General features: G+C 44.8%; 1 protein-coding gene across 1 annotated transcript in view; it reads right to left on the minus strand.

Annotated features, from left to right (window-relative positions):
* NFX1 (nuclear transcription factor, X-box binding 1) overlaps positions 1-21,446 on the minus strand; it is a 102,882-nt gene that overhangs the window by 67,508 nt on the left and 13,928 nt on the right. The window contains exon 3 of the mRNA XM_077269679.1: positions 9,783-9,944. Within this exon, the coding sequence (XP_077125794.1) occupies positions 9,783-9,944 (162 nt within the window). The remainder of the gene's footprint in view (positions 1-9,782; positions 9,945-21,446) is intronic.

The following is a 21,446-nucleotide window of genomic DNA, read 5'->3' on the forward strand; positions in this document are numbered from 1 at the left end:
AACACTAATGGTGGTCTCCAGGTACTAAAGTTATCCACGCGGTCTTTCTCTGATGTTCAGATTGAGGTCTTGAGTAAGAGGTTAAATTTTTCACGAACTAATTCTTTCGATTATTTTTCAGCTATGAAGGACCTCCATCTTTTTTCTCGAAAACTTATTCTTAAAAAACTTCATCATAGGAGTCACCCAGCCCAGGGGCCTCTATCCGAGACGGAAAGGGAGGCTTTACAGGCCTTAGAGGATCTTCTGGATGCGCAATCAAGTAACCCTCAAGGTAGGTTTCCACCTGCTTGCATGCCCAGATCAACGAGGTTCCCCCCCTTATCTCTATGTCCTGCTGTAGATATTTTTACTCAGATGGTGCTAGAAGATTTTAAACAATTATCTTCAAGACGTAAATTTGACAACCTTACGTCGAGACAGAGAATGGCCATCAAGGAGTTACAGTCCTTTAAGGATATCGTGATCAAACCGGCAGACAAGGGGGGGGAACATCGTGATCTGGCCATGTGTTAAATATGAGAAAGAGGCGTTTTGTCAGCTGAGGGATGTAACTACATACATCAAGTTAACCTATAACCCTCTGCCCTCCTTTTCGTCTCAGCTACAAGCCATCCTGGGTGGGGCCTTTGAGAAAGGGATCATTGATAAGAAGGTTTTGGAGGGTCTGACGGTTAGGTCCCCAAAAATACCAACCTTCCACTTGCTTCCGAAGGTCCACAAGGACCCCGTCAACCCACCGGGACGTCCGATCGTGTCAGGCATTGATGGCCTTTGTGAGCCGATATGCAAATTTATTGATTTTTACCTAAAACCTCTGGTTGAAGTATTACCATCGTATGTTAAAGACACGACGGACGTCCTTACACGGGTGGACGGCGTCCTTGTGGATCCTGGTGTCCTCTTGGTCACCGCCGATGTGCAAACATTATATACGTGCATTGACCATGAGGATGGTCTTGCTGCAGTCCGCCTCTTCTTGGGGACCTCCGACCTGGGCAGCCTCATGTGTGATCTAATCCTCGAGCTGCTGCGCTTTATTCTTACCCATAATTTCTTTACCTTTAAGGACAAGTTCTTTTTGCAAAGACGCGGCACGGCCATGGGAGCGGCCTGTGCCCCCTCGTACGCCAATCTCTTCCTTGGCTCATGGGAGAGACATTTTTGGCGACGGGGGGGGTGCAGGGGGCGGACCATGTGCTGTGCTGGCTAAGATATATAGACGATGTTCTTTTTCTGTGGGAGGGTACCGCGCAGCAGCTCGGGGATTTTATGGGCCAACTTAATGACAATTCTCTTAATATCAAATTGACATACGATTGTGATTCGGAGCGTATTGACTTTCTGGACGTCAGGCTGGAGATTGACAGTACGCGTCGGGTCCAGACTGACGTTTTTAGAAAGTCTACGGCAGTTAATGCTTTATTGCATGCTGACTCCGCTCACAATCCAACTACCATTGGGGCCGTCCCGGTCGGACAGTTCCTAAGAGTGAGGCGGATATGCTCTACAGATGAAAAATTTTTTGCACAGGCGGTTGATCTCGAAGGGCGCTTCAGGGATCGTGGATACAGTGGTAGAAGTATTAGGCGGGGTTTCGATAGAGCGAGGAGGACACCTCGTAGGGACCTTTTTCACACCGGTAATAATGATCGGAGTAGGAGGACAGATGGAGGGAAAATTAGGTTTATTACAACTTTTAATCACGAATGATCCAACATGAGGGGTATATTGAAAAAGCACTGGCCGGTCCTGATGACTGAACCTTCGTTGGCTCAGGCTTTGGGTAAATTTCCGCTTATGACGGCCAAAAGATCCCCCAATTTGAGTAGTTTGCTCGTTCGCAGCCATTATATCCCATCTATAGTCAATCCGTTTAGCACCAGGGGTCCACTGCTTGGCTCTTACCAGTGCGGTCATTGTATGGCATGTAACAACATTATACGGGCTACCACCTTTAAATCTTCTGATGGTAGAAAAGAATTTTCCATCAGACAGCGCATCACATGTGGCACATCTAACGTTGTGTACTACGCCACATGCGGATGCTCTCTGATTTATATTGGATTGACATCCAGGGAGTTGCGCGTACATGTCCGTGAACATGTGAGGGACATATGTGCTGCTAAAACTATAGACGATCCCTCTGACCTGAAGACAATTCCACGCCATTTTAAACAATTTCATGGATGTGATGCGGGGACTCTTCAGGTCAGAGGCATCGAGAGTATCCATCTTGGGGTGCGAGGCGGCAATTATAAAAAAGTTCTTGCCCAGCGTGAAGCTGGTTGGATTGTTCGTGTTGATACTATGGTACCAAAGGGACTAAATGAGCACCTAAGTTTCTCCTCTTTCCTCTAAGGATTCTTTTATCCATATGGGTGCATCTTGGCGGTGCCGTCTAGTTTTGTGCAAGTGTCCCCCCTTATTTTTTGACCCCTCCAAAAATAGATTGTAAATACATTATGGGTCTTCTGTTTTTGTTCACTCCTTTCCCTCCATGTTTTACACCTCCCCCGTTGAGTGGGTACCCATTTGGGATCCTTTTGTAATTATTGTATTTTAATTATCTCTTTTGTATGTTTTTTAGTCACACCATCATGTACTGAGGTATTGACGTCCCTTATTTTGTACAATTCTGTTTGCCGGAGTTGATCTTACTACTGACAACGATACTACCTTCTCCACAACCAACATCCGATGGACCAGTCTGTTATTTTTAATCTACGCCTAACTGCTCAGATTGTTACTGTGTTATTAGGACTTGGTTCATTTATATGTGATGATTGTGGTTTTTTTCTTATGATATATTACATATGACATAAAACCACTAATGTGCACTAACTTAACCTTCACCGCTCCCATCCTTTTACCTTTACATCCAGGGTTTAGGAGTGGGCGGTTGCCTTACTTGGGTAGGTTTTTCGCGGTGGAGCGCATGCGCTGCACGCCCTGTCCTGCCATCCGCTTCAGCGGCGTCTCCAGTGTCTTGCGCGTGCGCTCTGGGTCTTCTCCCCGGGCGCCCCCGCGATGCATGACGCGTGCTGTGGCGTCTGGCTCGGCTCGTGGTGCGCGCATGCGCTCATCCATTTCCGCGACTATTGGCCGATACCCACTTGGTACGCGGTAGTGCGCTTGCACTGTGCGCTTCGCCTTGTCTGCCGTCTCGGCGGCGTCTCTTTGCCTCGCGCGTGCGCTCTGGGTCTGGTTTTCCCAGGCGCGCCCGCGATGTGTGACGCGGCACGTGACGCCTGGCACGGCGTGGTGCGCGCGCATGCGCCGAACAATCCGCGACCATTGGCTTACATACATCAGATGACTAGCCACATGTGCATTTACCGGCTGCATTTAAGGAGCGTCATATACACTCTGTGCCATCTCCTCTTGAAAAAGCCATCTTTCTGTGGGCGAAACGCGCGTCGGGGGTTGCGTCTTGTGGACCCCATCCGGTGTGCCCTGTCTCGGTGCCTTTTTACTGGTAAGCGCTGCTTTTCAAATTTGTCACCTTATGCCACATGGCGTTCCTCTGCTATTACAGTTAGATTTGCATTTATAGCAGCAGACCTCGTATACTGAAGGTATACATGGTGGTCTCTTTGACAGCGCACACCAGGGGGTTTTTAAACTCTCTTTTAAACATCCTTGAGCACTGAATTTATCTATGTACGTTATTTTGTATTTTGCTACCAAGCATGTAAATTGAATGTTATTTAATAAAGCATTTCTTACTGTTCAATTACCTATACGCTCCTAGTTTTCTCCTTTTCTTTATGATTCTTATGGAGTTGGTTTTTCTTTTTGGTGGGGGGTTGCTTTGCACTACTTAGTGCTCTTACCCCCTCCTTGTATCCAATATGTTGCCTGATTTTGTTATTATTATGCGTTTTTAAGTGCATATCCTGCAGCACAAATGCACTAAACACACATTTTTTTAGCCACAGATTTTCCACACAATGCAATTCTATGGGAGAAATCCGCACATAAAACTTCATGTACTCACAAAGGACATGGACATTAACGCCTTTCAAACACACATCAGTTTACGATGCTTGGAAAAAACAAACAAACAAACAAAAAACCAAGTACGCATGAGATTTCACTTTTCTGGAACTGTAAGATGCTGCGTTTTTTGTACATCGCAGATATGTAGCATCAAAAAGTAAAAGAAAAAAAAAAAAAAATCATAGTGAGAACTTAACCTAACATAATTAAAAGAAACTAGGACTGAAGACTCCATAGCTAGCTCCACATATTTATTTAGAAAGAACAGGACACCAAAGGGATCATTAAAATATTATTAAAACTACTACTTCTTACTATACCCCTAGGTCACTACCCTAAAGGCATTTCTGAGACATTTGAAAAGGCACACAAAGCTTAATGAAAGTGTGTCAAAGTGTATTCATTATGGTGAATGTATGAATGGTGGTCCTTCCCTTGACCCATGTATGGAGCCCAAACAGTTTATGTCCACATACCGTATTTTTCGGACTATAAGACGCACGTTTTTCCTGCAAAAATGTGGAAGAAAATGGGGGGTGTGACTTATAGTCCGGATGTACCTGCTCTAGCTGTGGATGGGGACGTGGGGAGCAGCAGCGGCGAAGCAGAGGGTCCAGGAGGCAGGAGCCAGCTACAGCGGCTAACTCCTGTGCCCGCTGCTAAAGTGAAATGAATATTCACTGCTCTCCACAACCATGGGCGTGGAGAGCAGAGAATATTCATTTATCTTTAATAGCGGACACGCTGTTAGCCGCAGGCTTCCTGCAGCTACCAGGTTGTCACATGTGCCCACTACTTAAGGGAATAAGTATTCACTGCTCTCCACTCCCATAGGTGTGGAGAGTAGTGATTATTCATTGATCTTTAAAGGGAACCTGTCACCCCCAAAATGGAAGGTGAGCTAAGCCCACCGGCATCAGGGGCTTATCTACAGCATTCTAGAATGCTGTAGATAAGCCCCCGATGTATCCTAAAAGATGAGAAAAAGGTTAGATTATACTCACCCAGGGGCGGTCCCGGTCTGGTCCGATGGGTGTCGCGGTCCGGCGCCTCCCATCTTCATCAGAGGACGTCCTCTTCTAGTCTTCATGCTGCAGCTCTGGCGTACTTTGTCTGCCCTGTTGAGGGGAAAGCAAAGTACTGTAGTGCGCAGGCGCTGGGCCTCTCAGACCCTTCCTGGCGCCTGCGCACTGCAGTACTTTGCTCTGCCCTCAACAGGGAAGATAAAGTACATAAAGTACACCGGAGCCGAAGCGTGAAGACAAGAAGAGGACGTCATCCTATGAAGATGGGAGGCCCCGGACCGGACCGCCCGTGGGTGAGTATAAGCTAACCTCTTTCTCTCATCTTTCAGGATACATCGGGGGCTTATCTACAGCATTCCAGAATGCTGTAGATAAGCCCCTGATGGCGGTGGGCTTAGCTCACCTTCCATTTTGGGGATGACAGGTTCCCTTTCATAGGGGGCACAGGAGTAGCAGCTGCCGACTCCTGCAGCTGCTGGGAGATAATGCGTGCTCGCTATTAAAGAGAATGAATATTCACTGCTCTCAGAGAATATTTCATTCTCTTTTGTAGTGGGCACACGTGAATGCCCAGCAGCTGCAGGAAGCTGGCGACTGTGGCTAACACTGTGCACCCTATTAAAGATCAATGAATATTCACAGGAATGGAGATATGATCACATATGGAATCTTGCCCAATTCTCCCATTACCCATTGAAATGGCCCTAAAGGGAACTGTTCATCAGTTTAATGCTAACCGAACCATGAGCAAGATGAGTTAGCGCCTGCATGATTACATAGTGAAAGGCTGGTCTGAGGCTGGGAGAAGCAGGACAGTAACGTAATTGGACTAGCGAGATCCCTCACTAAAGTCCCCGACCGACTTTTCAAATTGCACATTCTCTGAAATACTGCAGAGTTTCAGGGTAAAACATGGTAGCATTTGTGCAACCAGCGCAGATTGCTGCTGCCTGTGGTTCACAATTAAAAGCAAAAAAAGAGGAATAAAAATCCTGCAAAAATTCAAGAATTAACAGCAAAAAAGGGGCAGCGGTATTACCTGCCCAGGTCTCGTATAGGGCGCTAGTCACACACAGGTAATGCACAGTGTTTGGCTTACAGCCTACTAATTTGAGCTAAAGTTATATTTTACAGAAAAAATATTTTTTTATGATCGAAAGCTAATAAATTCTGCATATAGGGAAGAAATGGATACAGCTCATCAATCTAGCAGCTGTTTCTGTCTCAGTTCCTGGAAAGTCTCATCTCATTTTCCATGATACACAAGCCTTTGACCAGGGAGGGGTGATCATGAACCCATATGGTGAAAGTGTATGGGGTTACAACTAGACATGAGCGAACATCGTCGGCTCCCTCCTGATTCGGCAAGCTATAGCTCTTACCGAAGAAGCTGCAGAGGGAACCCAGATACCTGGAGCGCTCCTGATAATCAGCTGTCCAGCGCCACAGCTGCATGTGTCACGGCTGTGTGACAGTCACAACACATGCATGGAGAGCCAGTGTGTTGTGACAGACACAGCCGCGACACATGCAGCGACAGCTCCGGGTGCCTGATTATCGGGAGCGCTCCTCGCATCCGGGTTCCCTCTGCAGCTTGTTCGGTAAGAGCTGTCGATGTTCGCTCATGTCTACTCATCTCTAGTTACAACCTTACCCTTGATTCAGTCAGGGGCGAGTCAGCAAATACAGCTATGAACGCTGACTGTCGCACGTGGATAGGGACATTTTTAACCGTGACTTAATAAAAGATTAACTGTAAAGATAAAATACTTGTCAAACCCTTTGATGAATTTTCTGAGGTATTTCGTGTCCAGAATTGGGTCTTTTTAGCCATCTAAAATCCTGATACGGTGCCTTATGCAAAATCAGCACCTTCATTTCTGATGCCCATAGCGCACATTAGAGTAACAAATGGGATATAACAAAAAACTACAAGATGTGGGTAATACGTCATTTTATAAGCACTAGCTGGGTTATAGAAAAAACAAGAATTACAGCAGAGTCACCTGGTTAGGGTAGTTTATTACTAAATAGGCCCCTTAACGGGTGGTTCCTTAAAGGGAACCTGTCACCATGTTTTTGGAAGATGGGATAAAAATAGCGTTAAATAGGGGCAGAGGTGGGCGTTACATTAGTGTGTTTGTTATGCGTTTATTACCCACCTAAGTTGCCGAAATACCTTTGCAAAGTCTCCGTTTTCGCCTGTCAATCAGGCTGGTCTGGTCAGATGGGCGTTGTCTTCCCCCAGATTTTGCGTAGTTTTCCGTTGGTGGCGTAGTGGTGTGCGCATGCCCAAGGTCCCGAATCCTCTGCCAGGGGATTTCAAAGAGCGCGGTGTCCGTTATTGCATTGGTGATCGGTGGGCGCGGCCATCTTCCTTTGGCCGCGCGTGCGCAGAAGCGGCGCTCTGCTGGCCGCGGCATCAGGAAAATGGCCGCGGGATGCCGCGCGTGCGCAGATGGATATCGCGGCGGCCATTTTCCTGATGCCGCGGCAAGCAGAGCGCCGCTTCTGCGCACGCGCGGCCAAAGGAAGATGGCCGTGCCCACCGATCACCAATGCAATAACGGACACCGCGCTCTTTGAAATCCCCTGGCAGAGGTTTCGGGACCTTGGGCATGCGCACACCACTACGCCACCAACGGAAAACTAAACAAGATCTGGGGGAAGACACCACGCCCATCTGACCAGACCAGCCTGATTGACAGGCGAAAACGGAGACTTTGCAAAGGTATTTCGGCAACTTAGGTGGGTAATAAACGCATAACAAACACTCTAATGTAACGCCCACCTCTGCCCCTATTTAACGCTATTTTTATCCCATCTTCCAAAAACGTGGTGACAGGTTCCCTTTAAAGAAAAAAAAATGAAGAAAAAAGAAAATTACTTAACCGCTATCCTTAGAATAAGGCCATGCTCATACAATCAGTTTTGGAAGCCTAGAGGAAAAGTATAAGACTGTGTGCACACGTTCCAGATTGTTCGCGTTTTTTCGCTATAAAACTGAGATGAAACCGCGAAAAAAACGTTAAGCATCCTTTTAAAAGAATGCAATCTGCATTTTGTATGCACATGCTGAGTTTTTTTCCTGAGCGGAAACGCATTCTGGAAAAAAACGCAGCATGTCCATTAATTTTCGGAATCGCAGGGATGCCGCACACATAGGAATGCACATGATCCGCTTAATTCCCGCATGGGGCTATGCGTGTACCGCTGAGATCGGGGGACGCCGGAAGGTGAGAATAACCATCTTTTTTACTTTTTTTTAATTATTTTTAACATTAGATATTTTTACTATTGATGCTGCATAGGCAGTATCAATAGTAAAAAGTTGGTCACACTTGTCAAACACTATGTTTGGCAAGTGTGACCAACCTGTCACTCAGTTTTCCAAGCGATGCTACAGATCGCTTGGAAAACGCTAGCATTCTGCAAGCTAATTACACTTGCAAAACGCTAGTGTTTAGCGGGAATATGCATGCCAATGCGGCAGGAGTTGCGGAATTGCCGTGGAAATTCTGCAACGTGTGCACTTAGCCTTACTGAAACCTGTCACCACTTCTGTATTTATCACCCACTCCTGGTTTTGGCTTACACATACTGAGGGAAAAACCTCACCAAATACTGAAGGTGGCCACAGAGTAAAACTTGCTGATCGCCGGAGGTTCGACTACTGAGGGTCTGGAGCCCTGAGAACGGGGCTAGGCCACCCTCATCCTGAATGGAGCAGATGTCTGCATGCTCAGCATCTGATCTATTCATTGGCTATGGAGCATCAGAGTTTGGGCCATCCATCTAACCATGAAGCTGGTCCGAGTAGTCAAACATGTAAGAGCTCACTGTATCAAGCAGAACGTTAAGAGGCTGGGGAGTGCAGACAACTCCTATAATAGTTAACTATTTCATGGTGTAACTACATATTTTCCAAGCAAAAAAAATTTGGATTCTCGAAATGAATTTTTTTTTATCCAGAGATCACACAAAATGCATTACTTCAAACTTACATAACATACTAACATAAAAGTACAATTTACAGCCCACCCCCAAAAAACTCTGCATGGTGTGGATTCTCCGATGCTGATGGTCACGTGACCACAAGGATGCAATATGCATACTCCCGGCCACAATCTGACTAGATAGGCACGGCCTCACTCAATGCAACTGTGTGGGGCCGGAAACAGTGTAGCTGGATTGTGGACGGGTGTGTGCATAGCACATACTTGTGGTCACGTGACCACCATTCCCAGCGCTGACACCAGGGAATCTTCACAGCGCACGTGATGTGACAGTCACAGAATGACTGCAGACTTGTAGTTTTACACTGGGCAACCCCTTTAAGAAATATATAAAAAAATGTACATGTCAGATTTGAAAATCAGATCTGCGGTCATGTGCTGTAAAAGGTGTGGGCGAGCCTGCACCAAATAGGGGAGGCACCTTATGATGGACACTGCACGTCATTGGGTGTTAAGGGGTTAATGATCGCTTTCTGTGTACAGAAGAGATGGCTATTGTGATCGGTGGAAGAACCATTTGGCCAAGAATCATTTAATGTAATAAAGTATACGGCACAACATATCTCCTGTATGTACATATAAAGTGTCACCTTTCTATGCAAAATGATACACGCCAACAGTTTCCTGCCACAGTAATCTGTGTGAACAGAGCCTTACTGGTGCGTCTGCCTAAAAACCTGCAAACACAAACATACCCCACAGAAAATAAAACAAAAAGAAACTTCAACACACTACTGACCTTCAGCTTGTGAGGCAGGAGACCGGGCCCATTTTTTGATGCAATTAAGGTGGAAAACATGGTAGCAGCTCTGACAGCTCCACACTGGAGCCATAACGCGGACCACCTCACAGCAGACCATGCACTCGTATTTCTCTGCAGTAAGATGCTCAATCAGAGACCCTGGAAAGAGAAACACGCAGTATTACAGAAGAATGCTATAGATAATCAAGCAACATAAAGAGGACTTTTAAATACACTGCTCAAAAAAATAAAGGGAGCACTTAAACAACAGAATATAACTCCAAGTAAATCAAACTTCTGTGAAATCAAACTGTCCACTTAGGAAGCAACACTGACAATTAATTTCACATGCTGTTGTGCAAATGGAATAGACAACAGATGTAAATTATTGGTAATTATCAAGACACACTCAGTAAAGGAGTGGTTCTGCAGGTGGGGACCACAGACCACATCTCTGTACCAATGCTTTCTGGCTGATGTTTTGGTCACTTTTGAATGTTGGTTGTGCTTTCACACTCGTAGTAGCACGAGACGGACTCTACAACCCACACAAGTGGCTCAGGTAGTGCAGCACATCCAGGACGGCACATCAATGCAAGCTGTGGCAAGAATGTTTCCTGTGTCTGTCAGCGTAGTGTCCAGAGGCTGGAGGCGCTACCAGGAGACAGGCCAGTACACCAGGAGAGGTGGAGGGGGTAGTAGGAGGGCAACAACCCAGCAGCAGGACCGCTACCTCAGCCTTTATGGAAGGAGGAGCACTGCTAGAGCCCTGCAAAATGACCTCCAGCAGGCCACAAATGTGCATGTGTCTGCACAAACAGTTAGAAACCGACTCCATGAGGATGGTCTGAGTGCCCGACGTCCACAGATGGGGGTTGTGCTCACAGCCTAACACCGTGCAGGATGCTTGGCATTTGCCACAGAACATCAGGATTGGCAAATTTGCCACTGGCACCCTGTGCTCTTTACAGATGAAAGCAGGTTCACACTGAGCACATTGACAGTCTGGAGACGCCGTGGAGAGCGATCGGCTGCCTGCAACATCCTTCAGCATGACCGGTTTGGCAGTGGGTCAGTAATGGTATGGGGTGGCATTTCTTTGGAGGGCCGCACAGCCCTCCATGTGCTCACCAGAGGTAGCCTGACTGCCATTAGGTACCGAGATGAGATTCTCAGACCCCCTGTGAGCCATATGTTGCTGCGGTTGGCCCTGGGCTCCTCCTATTGCAGGACAATGCCAGACCTCATGTGGCTGGAGTGAATCATCAGTTCCTGCAAGAAATTGAAGCTATGGACTGGCCCACCCGTTCCCCAGACCTGAATAAGCTTGAACACATCTGGGACATCATGTCTCGCACCATCCACCAACGGCACGTTACATCACAGACTATCCAAGAGTTGGTGGATGCTTTAGTCCAGGTCTGGGAGGAGATTCCTCAGGAGACCATCCACCGCCTCATCAGGAGCATGCCCAGGCATTGTAGGGAGATCATACAGGCACGTGGAGGCCACACACACTACTGAGGATCATTTCCCTGTCTTGAGGCATTTCCACTGAAGTTGGATCAGCCTGTAACTTAATTTTCCACTGTGATTTTGAGCATCATTCCAACTCCAGATCTTAGTGGGATATTAGTTGTGATTTACGTTGATAATGTTTAGGTTTTATTGTTCTCAACACATTCCACTATGTAATGAATAAAGATTTACCAACTGGAATATTTCATTCAGTGATCTATCTAGGATGTGGGATTTTAGTGTTCCCTTTATTTTTTTGAGCAGTGTAGTAAAGAAGAAAATATCACAAAAAAGCCTATTTCATCACATTAGAACATCCTTAGTTTTACAGAGGCATGGTCTTCTGTCATGGAAAATATCAGATGGTCTTAGATTATTACAATTTCTGCATGATCAGTTTTAGGATTAATGGACTTCCTAATTCTTCCAACATGTTGTGAGACAGATGCCTACCAACCCAATTTCCACCCGTGGGTACATACACCCCTCAAATTCATCTATTGTGACAACCCTTCTTACCTTAGAAATATTACTCCAGTTAATGACTGGTGTAACATTTGTCAAGGCGTACGCCACTTATAAGATGCACCTAATTTAATTTAGTGTGTACCTCAATCAATTGAGTGCATTTTATTCCTGCATGCCCCTCATTAAGACTGGAGCATGAAACATCAGTCCTAATGAATCAAGGCCCTAATCTTATCAGAAATACCTTTTCGAACATTAGATGTATATAAGGACCTTTATCATAAAGCGCTATTGATAGTCTTATTACATGTAGAGATGCCTGTGATAAATGCCATGAAGTGGCAACTGACACCTATAAACTCCCATATAAAATGTATGCAGCGCAGTACACACTTGTTTAACCCCTGCATGACCGTGGGATTTTCAGTTTTTCCGTATTCGTTTTTCATTCCCCTCCTTCCCAGAGCCATAACTTTTTTATTTTTCCGTCAATATGGCCATGTGAGGGCTTGTTTTTTGCGGTACAAGTTGTACTTTTGAATGACACCATTGGTTTTAACATATCATGTCCTGGAATATCGGGAAAAAGATTCAAAGTGCGGTAAAATTGCAAAAACAAGCGCAATCCCACAGTTTTTTGTTTGGATTTTTTACTAGGTTCACGAAATGCTAAAACTGACCTGCCGTTATGATTTTCCAGGTCATTACGAATTCATAGACACCAAACATGTCTAGGTTCTTTTTTATCTAAGTGGTGAAAAAAAAGTTCCAAACTTTGCTAAAAAAAAATAAAAAATAATAAAATTGCACAATTTTCTGATACCCGTAAGGTTTCTATTTTTCGTGATCTCGGGTTGAGTGAGGGCTTATTTTTTGCATGCCGAGCTGACATTTTTAACGATACCATTTTGGTGCGCAGATACAATCTTTTGATCGCCCGTTATTGCATTTTAATACAATGTCGTGGTGACCAAAAAAACTAATTCTGGCATTTTGCCTCTTTTTTTTATAGATCGATTGGGCGATTTTGAACGAGGCGATACCATATATGTCTATGTTTATTGTTTTATTCTGAATGAGGCAAAAGGGGGGATGATTTGAACTTTTATTTATTTATTTTTTTCACTTTTGGTATGTTTCAATAGTCTCCATGGGAGACTAGAAGTTTCCATAACCCGATCGGCTTTGCTACATGCAGGCGATGATCAGATCACCTGCATGTATGAGAATACCTCACTTTTATGAGCCCCAGCCACCAGGTGGCGCTCATAGCTATCCAGCAGTGACGACCATAGAGGTCTCCAGATCTCTGGTTGTCATGCCAACCCATCAATTACCCACGATCACGTGACGGGGGTCACTGATGGGCGGAATTCCGGCGCAACTGCCGGAAATGCATGTTAAATGCCGCAGTCAGCATTTGACAGCGTCATTTAATGGGTTAATAGCCAAGGGTGCATCACTATTCCACCAGCGACTGCTCTGAACACGTCACATGTGCTGGGAAAGTTGTGGGCTTTCCGCCGGAGCCCACATCAAAAGGAGGGAGTCCGACATGGGTGTACTATGACGCCCAATGTCGGAAAGGGGTTAACATATACATTTTTGTTTTTGCAGAATTTCCTTTGTAATTGGGACTGGTATATTAGCCCCACCCAAAAGAATTTAACCTGCATATCAGAGCCCTCTATGTTTCCTAGGACACAGCCGCTTCTGTTTCTCCCCTACACTCAATCATCAAATGTTCACTGGGTCCTGAGGAGAAAGCAGGGTAAGGCTGTGTGCACACATTGCTGATTTTTCGCGATAAAAACCGCAAAAAAACCATACAATATGCATTCCATCTTGTGCACATGATGCGTTTTTTTCCGCAAAAAAAAAAACGCATCGCGGTAAAAAACGCAGCATGTTCATTAATTTTGCGGATTTCCCACTATTAAATGCATTGGGAAATGTCCAGGAAAAAAAAAAGCACAAAAAACGCTGCAAAAACGCATGCAGATTTTTTGCAGAAAATTTCAGGTTTTTCTCAGGAATTTTCTGCAAGAAATCCTGAATGTGTGCACATAGCCTTAGAGTTTCACAATCTTGCGAAAGCTGCTTAAAATGCACTGGCGTTTTAGAATATAAGTGCAAGAATAACAGAGGCTGCCTGTATGTTTAAAGGTTATGCGGAGTCCAGAAGTGGATAATGAAAAGATCTATCAAAGTCTGATCATCAAAAACACATTTATAGAAGTGTATCATGGCACAAACATGGGAGATTTCAGATGGCCTCGGAAGAAGAGTTGGTGATGTACATCGGGCTGGAAAAGGATACAAGACCATCTCTAATCAATCCACTGTCAAACAGATTGTGATAAACAGAGGAAATTAAAAACCATCATTACCCTACAGAGGAGTGGTTGACCAACAAAAATTACTCAAAGAGCAAAAAGTAGACTGACTGCAAGGTCACAAAGGAAATAAAGGTAACCTCGAAGCAACTAAAGAGCTCTCTCACATTAATGTTCACGAGTCCACAATCGGGACATTGAAGAACAATGGTAAGCATGGCAGGATAGTAATGAGAATGCCACTGCTCTTCTAACAGAACATTGCTGAGAACTGCAGTTACTATAGATCACCTGGACAAGCCAGAAGGCTACTGGAACAAGGTTATGTGGACAGATGAGACAAAATAAATAAAGCTTTATGGATTAAATAAGAAGTGTTTTAGAGAAAGAAAAAAAAAAGGAAAAGAGAAAGAAAGGAAAAAAAGAGTATAAAAAGTACTAGAGTACAAAAAGCCATCATCTGTGAAACAAGGCGGTATCATCGATTGAGCCTTCTTTGCAGCATCTGGGGCAGGACGTCTTGCCTGCCATCATTGATAGCACAATGAATTCTGAATTATAAATAGCAGACTTCAAAGGAAAATGTCAAGCCAGCTATCCAGGAGCTCAATCTCAGAGGACGCGGGTCATGCAGCAAGACAACGACCCAAAACACACAAGTTGTTCTATTAAACAATGGTTGAAGGGAATCGGCCATTGGATTCATGCAGCCCAAGGACAGCAGGAATCAGCCTGGCTGCACGTTGGCGGCCAGGAACATTTTCTCTGAAAAGCTCCAGAGTTTCAGAGAAAACAGTTTGAAGAGCCAGGTTGTTCAAGGTGATTGACATTTATGTACTTAGCTACAACCAAACTAACACGTAAAGCTCTGCTGCATGTCAGCGAGGAAAAAGAATTGGATGTATTAAAATGTTAGTACATATTACATCAATACACACTTTGACCCGCAAGTTCAAAACACATTTAAATAGAACCTGGTCATCAGTGCTAGGCATATTAAACTAAAAAGGTACAATGGCGCTGGTATATGGATTTAACGCATACATTCAGGCTGCGGATTTCTTCACTGAATGTACGCATGTATTAAATCAGTATACCAGCACCATTATGACAATACCTTTAGTTTAACTTTAGCTTAATATACATAACACTGAGGACAAGATCTCTTTAAAATATTTCATATCAAATAGACAATGCATGGAAATATAAGATGGTGAGTTGATCGGAGTACAAGCTTCCAAATATACTGCAAATTGTCTCTTCAGAGAGGAAGAGAGCTAGAACTCTAGTGCCACCTATTGGAAGTAGCAATCCTAACAGTCCATGTCGACCCCTTAACGAGCCTTGTCACATGACTTAGCATAATAGCCAAACCAGAATCTCAATTTGCAGACACTGTTTCGGGTAACTGCCCCTCGTCAGTGCAAAGTGGAGATCTGGTTTGGCTGTGTGAGAGGCGTCTGAGCGGGATCCAAGAAGTATCGTTTCTCCTTGCAGAGATTGACATGTTACGTTTCGGGGTACAGCAAAACCAGATCTCCACTTTGCACTGACGAGGGGCAGTTACCCGAAACAGACCTGCAAATTGAGATTCTGGTTTGGCTTTTATCCTAAGTCATGTGACAAGGCTCATTAAGGGGTCGACATTGACTGTTAGGATTGCTACTTCCAATAGGTGGCACTAGAGTTCTAGTCCTCTTCCTCTCTGAAGAGACAATTTGCATATTTCCCAGAGGAGCATTGCGGCTTTAAGTCTCCTCACCTCGACATGCTTAACATGTCAGAAACCATACTTCTTGGATTCCGAATATACTATAATTTGAATTAAAAGTACAGGTAGACATACATATGTCATTGTCCACTTACTGGACCTAATAACTAGTTTGCACCACATTGAGAAGAGCAGTATTTTACCATGGTTTGGCTCAAAGTAAACTTAAAAAGATTAAAGGCTAAGACAGTGGACAGTGAAAGACACTGAAGAGGAGACCTTTTTTGGAGCCAAATGATGGGAAAAGAAAAACAAGGAAGAGATAAAAGCAAGTAGAGCAGAACAGCTGAGTCAGGAGTTTAAGAGGAGGGGCGCTGGCTAGGGACTATGCAGCGACATAGGATTGCAGTTCTAATAATGACTCATGCAAAGAGAGACTCCTTGTTTCTACATAGAGCTTTGAAGGATTCGGCTAGCCTGTTTTTATTCACATGATGTTATAGACCTAATGGGTAACAGAAGAATTAGCTGGGTACAAAGGCAAAATGAACAATTGTGAGTATACAGTGCTATATAATATGATGACTACACTATATTAAGAGGAGAAAAACTGTGATGGGAGTGCTTCCAAGCCAAAGTCTGGACCTTAAATTCCCCCCCCCCCCCCCCTCAAGGACCACAATATTAACTGCAATATTTAAAAGGTTCAGTGACCTGTAATTTAAGTCCCAATGATGAAGAGGAGGCCAGAGCACCACATGAAGAGGAGGCCAGAGCACCACATGAAGACCCCCCACAGCACGAGAATCTCATTAAAGGGAACCTGTCACCCCCTCCAGCCGTTAGAGCCACCTTGTGCAGCAGTAATGCTGCATTCTGACAAGGTGGCTCTTTTAGTTATTGGTGCAGTCAAAGCAGAAATAAAGCGTTCTATAATTTTGCAAAAATACCTGTCTTTAGCCCTGGAGGCAGGTCTGAACCCCCCTGCTGCACACGCCACACTGCCGTCAATCAAGGCTTCTTCGGTGCCGGGCGCCGCCCCCTCCGTGCCATTTTCAAATCAAATTCGAGCCTGTGCTATTTTGTTCTGCCTGGGGCAGGCGCAGTGAGTGCTGCCCGTCTGACCTCCGATGCAGTCTCGCAGACTGCGCCTGTGCGGCAACCCAGCTTGTGAATCCCAGCCCCGCAGTGTGTTATGCATTATGCACAGTGCGGGGCTGGGATTCCTGGGCATGCGCACTGCGTGTGTCAGCCACTCACCCAAGTCCCCCACCTTACAGCATGTGTATCTTCAGCTGATCGACACTGCATCGGAGGTCAGACGGGCAGTGCTCACTGCGCCTGCCCCAGGCAGAACAAAACAGCGCAGGCGCTGGATTTGATTTGAAAACAGCACGGAGGGGGCGGCGCCCGGCGCCGAAGAAGCCTTGAGTGACGGCAGTGTGGCGTGTGCAGCAGGGGGGTTAAGACCTGCCTCCAGGGCTAAAGACAGGTATTTTTGCGAAATTATAAAACGCTTTATTTCTGCTTTGACTGCACCAATAACTAAAAGAGCCACCTTGTCAGAATGCAGCATTACTGCTGCACAAGGTGGCTCTTTTAGTTTCTAAAGGCTGGAGGGGGGTGACAGAGTCCCTTTAACTAAACATTTCTTCACCAAGGGTATCATTGTAAATCAGTGTATCAGAGCCAACCTGACAATGCCTGTAGTTTACAATCCTGATGACAGGTTCACTTTAAGCTCAGATGCCTGGGATACAACGCTCCAGCTCTTCAATAGCATGAAGGGACACGGTGAATGCAGGGTTCTCAGCTTGTTTAGGTCACACAAAACCTCTCAGGAGAGCACGCTGAGCCAGGCAGTAGCTGCAGCCTTCTCTGTGGAAGTTTACCTTTTTTTGGAGTGCTAATTGCTGGAGGTATTCAGTTTAAATAAGAAATACAGTGAAAGATTCGCTGTAAAAAGGGATTATCCAAGTAGCGATCAACCACTTTAAAAAGTATGGGCATCTACACTGCAGTGGAGACATTACCACAAGGAATAATCGGTCACCATCTAGAGCTATACAAATGTGGGGCACTGTATGGGTTCATTATACGGTGGGGCATTATATGGGTTCATTATACGGTGGGGCACTAACTGGGTTCACGATACAGCAGATCACTATATGGGTTCACGATACAGCGGGGCACTGTATGGGTTCATGATACAGAGGGGCACTATATGGGTTCATTAAACAGTGGGGCACTACAGTTGTGCTCAAAAGTTTACATACACCGGCAGAATTTTTGCTTTCTTGGCCTTTTTCAGAGAATATGAATGATAATACCAAAACTTTTTCTCCACTCATGGCTAGTGGTTGGGTGAAGCCATTTATTGTCAAACTACTGTTTTCTCTTTTTAAATCATAATGACAACACAAAACATCCAAATGACCCTGATCAAATTCACATACCCCATTTCTTAATACCATGTATTGCCCCCTCTAACATCAATGACAGCTTGAAGTCTTTTGAAGTATTTTCTCAGATGGTAAAGTCGCCCACTCTTCTTCGCAAAAAGCCCCCAGTTCCTGTAAATTCCTGGACTGTCTAGAATTGAAATGCACGCTTGAGATCTCCCCAGAGTGGCTCAAGTGGGAAGAGTGAGGCTAAGTGCCAGAATTGGCGCATCTTAGAGATGCACCTTTTCTGGGGCGGCTTAGAGATTATGTTTTTAGCCTGGGGAGGCCAGTATCCATGGCCCCTTCCTAGGCTATTAATATCAGAATCATCCAGGTGTTCTTTGGCAAACTTCAGACAGGCCTGCACATGTTCCTTCTTGAGCAGGGGGACCTTACAGGCACTGCAGGATTTTAAACCTTTATCTTGGTGACTGTGGTCCCAGCTGCCTTTGAGATCATTATCAAGTTCCCCCCCGTGTTGTTTTAGGCTGATATCTCACCTTTCTCATGATCAGGGATACCCCACGAGGTGAGATTTTGCATGGTGCCCCAGATCAATGTTGATTGACAATCATTTTGTATTTCTTCCATTTTCTTACTATTGCACCAACAGTTATCTCCTTCACACCCAGCTTCTTACTTATGGTTTTGGAGCCCATTCCAGCTTTGTGCAGGTCTAGGATCTTGTCCCTGACATCCTTATAAAGCTCTTTGGTCTTGCCCATGTTGTAGAGGTTAGAGTCTGTGGACAGGAGTTTTTTATAAGGTGACTATGTAAGACAGCTGCCTTTAATGCAGGTAGCGAGTTGATTATATAATTTATACAATGTGATTTTCTGGATTTTATTTTTGATATTCTCTCTGTCAATGTTAAAATTAGCCTATCCTTAAAATTATAGACTGTTCAGGTCTTTGTCAGTGGGCAAACTTACAAAATCAGCAAGGGATCAAATACTTCCCCCACTGTATGTGACACTGACATCTATATATCTATGTATTCTATGTGTATATATCTATTCTATCCTGTCACTGTGATTTTACTGTATGCGGTACATGAATTACGGCTTTTCAAAGGACACCGATGCGTAAATCGGACAGCACTCGCATGGTCCGGGTGCTGTGCAATTCTTTTCTCATACCCATATGCTTGCATTGGCGAGTCTCGGTGACAATAGCAGTATGCTGCGATTTTACAAGCACGCTGAATATGCCTGAGAAAATAAACAGTGATGTGAGCTGCCCCATAGACTAACACTGGTCCGAGTGCTATGCAATGTTTTCTCGTATAGCACTCGCCCATATTCTACAGTAGTGTGACCCCGGCCTTACAGTGACATACTGGCTCTGGCATTCCAATCTGCAGAAGGAGAAACATTAGCCCCTACATCTACACCTAGAAACACACGCACAGTGCAGGGGTAGGGAATAAAGGTCATAACCACAAGCACTTGCGATGACGACTGCACACTGTGTGTAATATAATGACGCGCCCTGGCACCTCTTCAATGTGCCGCTGATTGGGCAGATTTCTATAATTGTCTACCCTCCCTGTGTAAAACACACATACTTACCATGCAGGTCTTGGAAAACCTTAGTAAGAAGAAGTGTAATTACAAGTCAGATGTCACTACTTGTTGGCAATGAATCACTGGTTGCCACATCCGGCTCACTAACAGTAGTCCCATTCCTACAAAAGGCCTAAAAACTAGTGGTCAAGAGCTCAACCACCTATGGTGGGAAAAGGGGCAGGAAATGCATATAAATAGTAAATTTATTAGGACACAAAAAGCAGGGAATGTGGCAAATCACACTGACTACAATAAAATCTGGCACAACTTAGTACTGTATGACCAGATGTCTATCAATGAAAGTAAAAAGCATTCCGACTGCCAAATCCAACAATCTTCTCGCCCCAAATATCACACACAGGCTACCCCACCACCACCACCACCAGTGGGTTATAAACTAGGAGATCTAGCACATCTCCTAAAGGGGAGCCTAAAGGGAATAGGTCACCAGGCTTTATCTGACAGAAGCATAACATAAGAGACCCCTATTCCAGCAGTGTGTCACTTACTGGGTTGCTTGTGGTAGTTTTGATAAAATGGACTTTCATCTTCTGGGAATCACTGGCGGACTAGTAAACCTGCTACCATATAGCCCTCCATATACATATGCTCTGCATAACCTCATCCCCACCACTGATTGCCAGCTTTCCGTGTACACGGTGCATAGGCAGAAATCTGCCAATCAGTGGTGTGGGCAGAGTTCTAAAGAGCTCAGCATTAGAGAACTGGTAGATCTGCGGCACATATAACAGTGATTTTCTCTCAACTGCAGCAAGCAGCCCAGTAAGTGACATCACTGGAATCAGGGTCTCTGCCCCTACATCATGCTGTTCTCAGATGGGGTAGCACAAACCTGATGACTGATTCCCTTTTAAAATGTGACTGGCATGAGGTTCACATCAGAAGGCCATTTACTAATTCATTAACCGTGAAGTAAAGCGGCAATTATTCAGTAGAGCAAAGCTTGCAAGTCATTTCTCTTAGTGCCTTCAGGAGAAGGATTAGTATAACTAACACAGAGAGTCTTGGGACCTCACACATTTCCATAAGTCGTAACTGAACTGAATACTCTGCGTGCTGCGGCCTCAGAGCGTTTACCTGCTCACCTCGACAATGATGTGATAGAGACGGACAGCTGCAGATTCTGCTTTTACATCTAGAATTCTCTCTATTATACATATATACGGTAATTATAAATTCTATATATTTATGCAATAGGCATCACTGACATCCAGTTGTCAAGAAAATATTATATCCCTAAACTGATTGAAAGTGGATTCATTTTTTATTTAAAAGGCCATTTATAGACTTTGATACATTGTTACACCTCTATGCTAGCTTGTATTTTTCAGCCTAGTTTGATCTGCACGCATTACAGAAGATGAGAACGAATGAGGAATTGCAGGATTTACACACTAACATTATACAGATCTTGTAAAATTCCTCCGCTCAAATCGAGAGAAGTCACTCATGATGAAAGAGAAAGGCGCTGGGGTAACCATCTGGAAAAATGGCTGTCCTGAGGCAGTCGGTAGGAAAGTTGGCATAGTGAGGCTCGCACTCGCTGGCATTCTAGGTTTCGCTCTCTATTAAATAAACTTATTTCAATCTTTCCA

Source organism: Ranitomeya variabilis, chromosome 6 (genome assembly GCF_051348905.1).
Source record: "Ranitomeya variabilis isolate aRanVar5 chromosome 6, aRanVar5.hap1, whole genome shotgun sequence".
NCBI lineage: Eukaryota > Metazoa > Chordata > Amphibia > Anura > Dendrobatidae > Ranitomeya > Ranitomeya variabilis.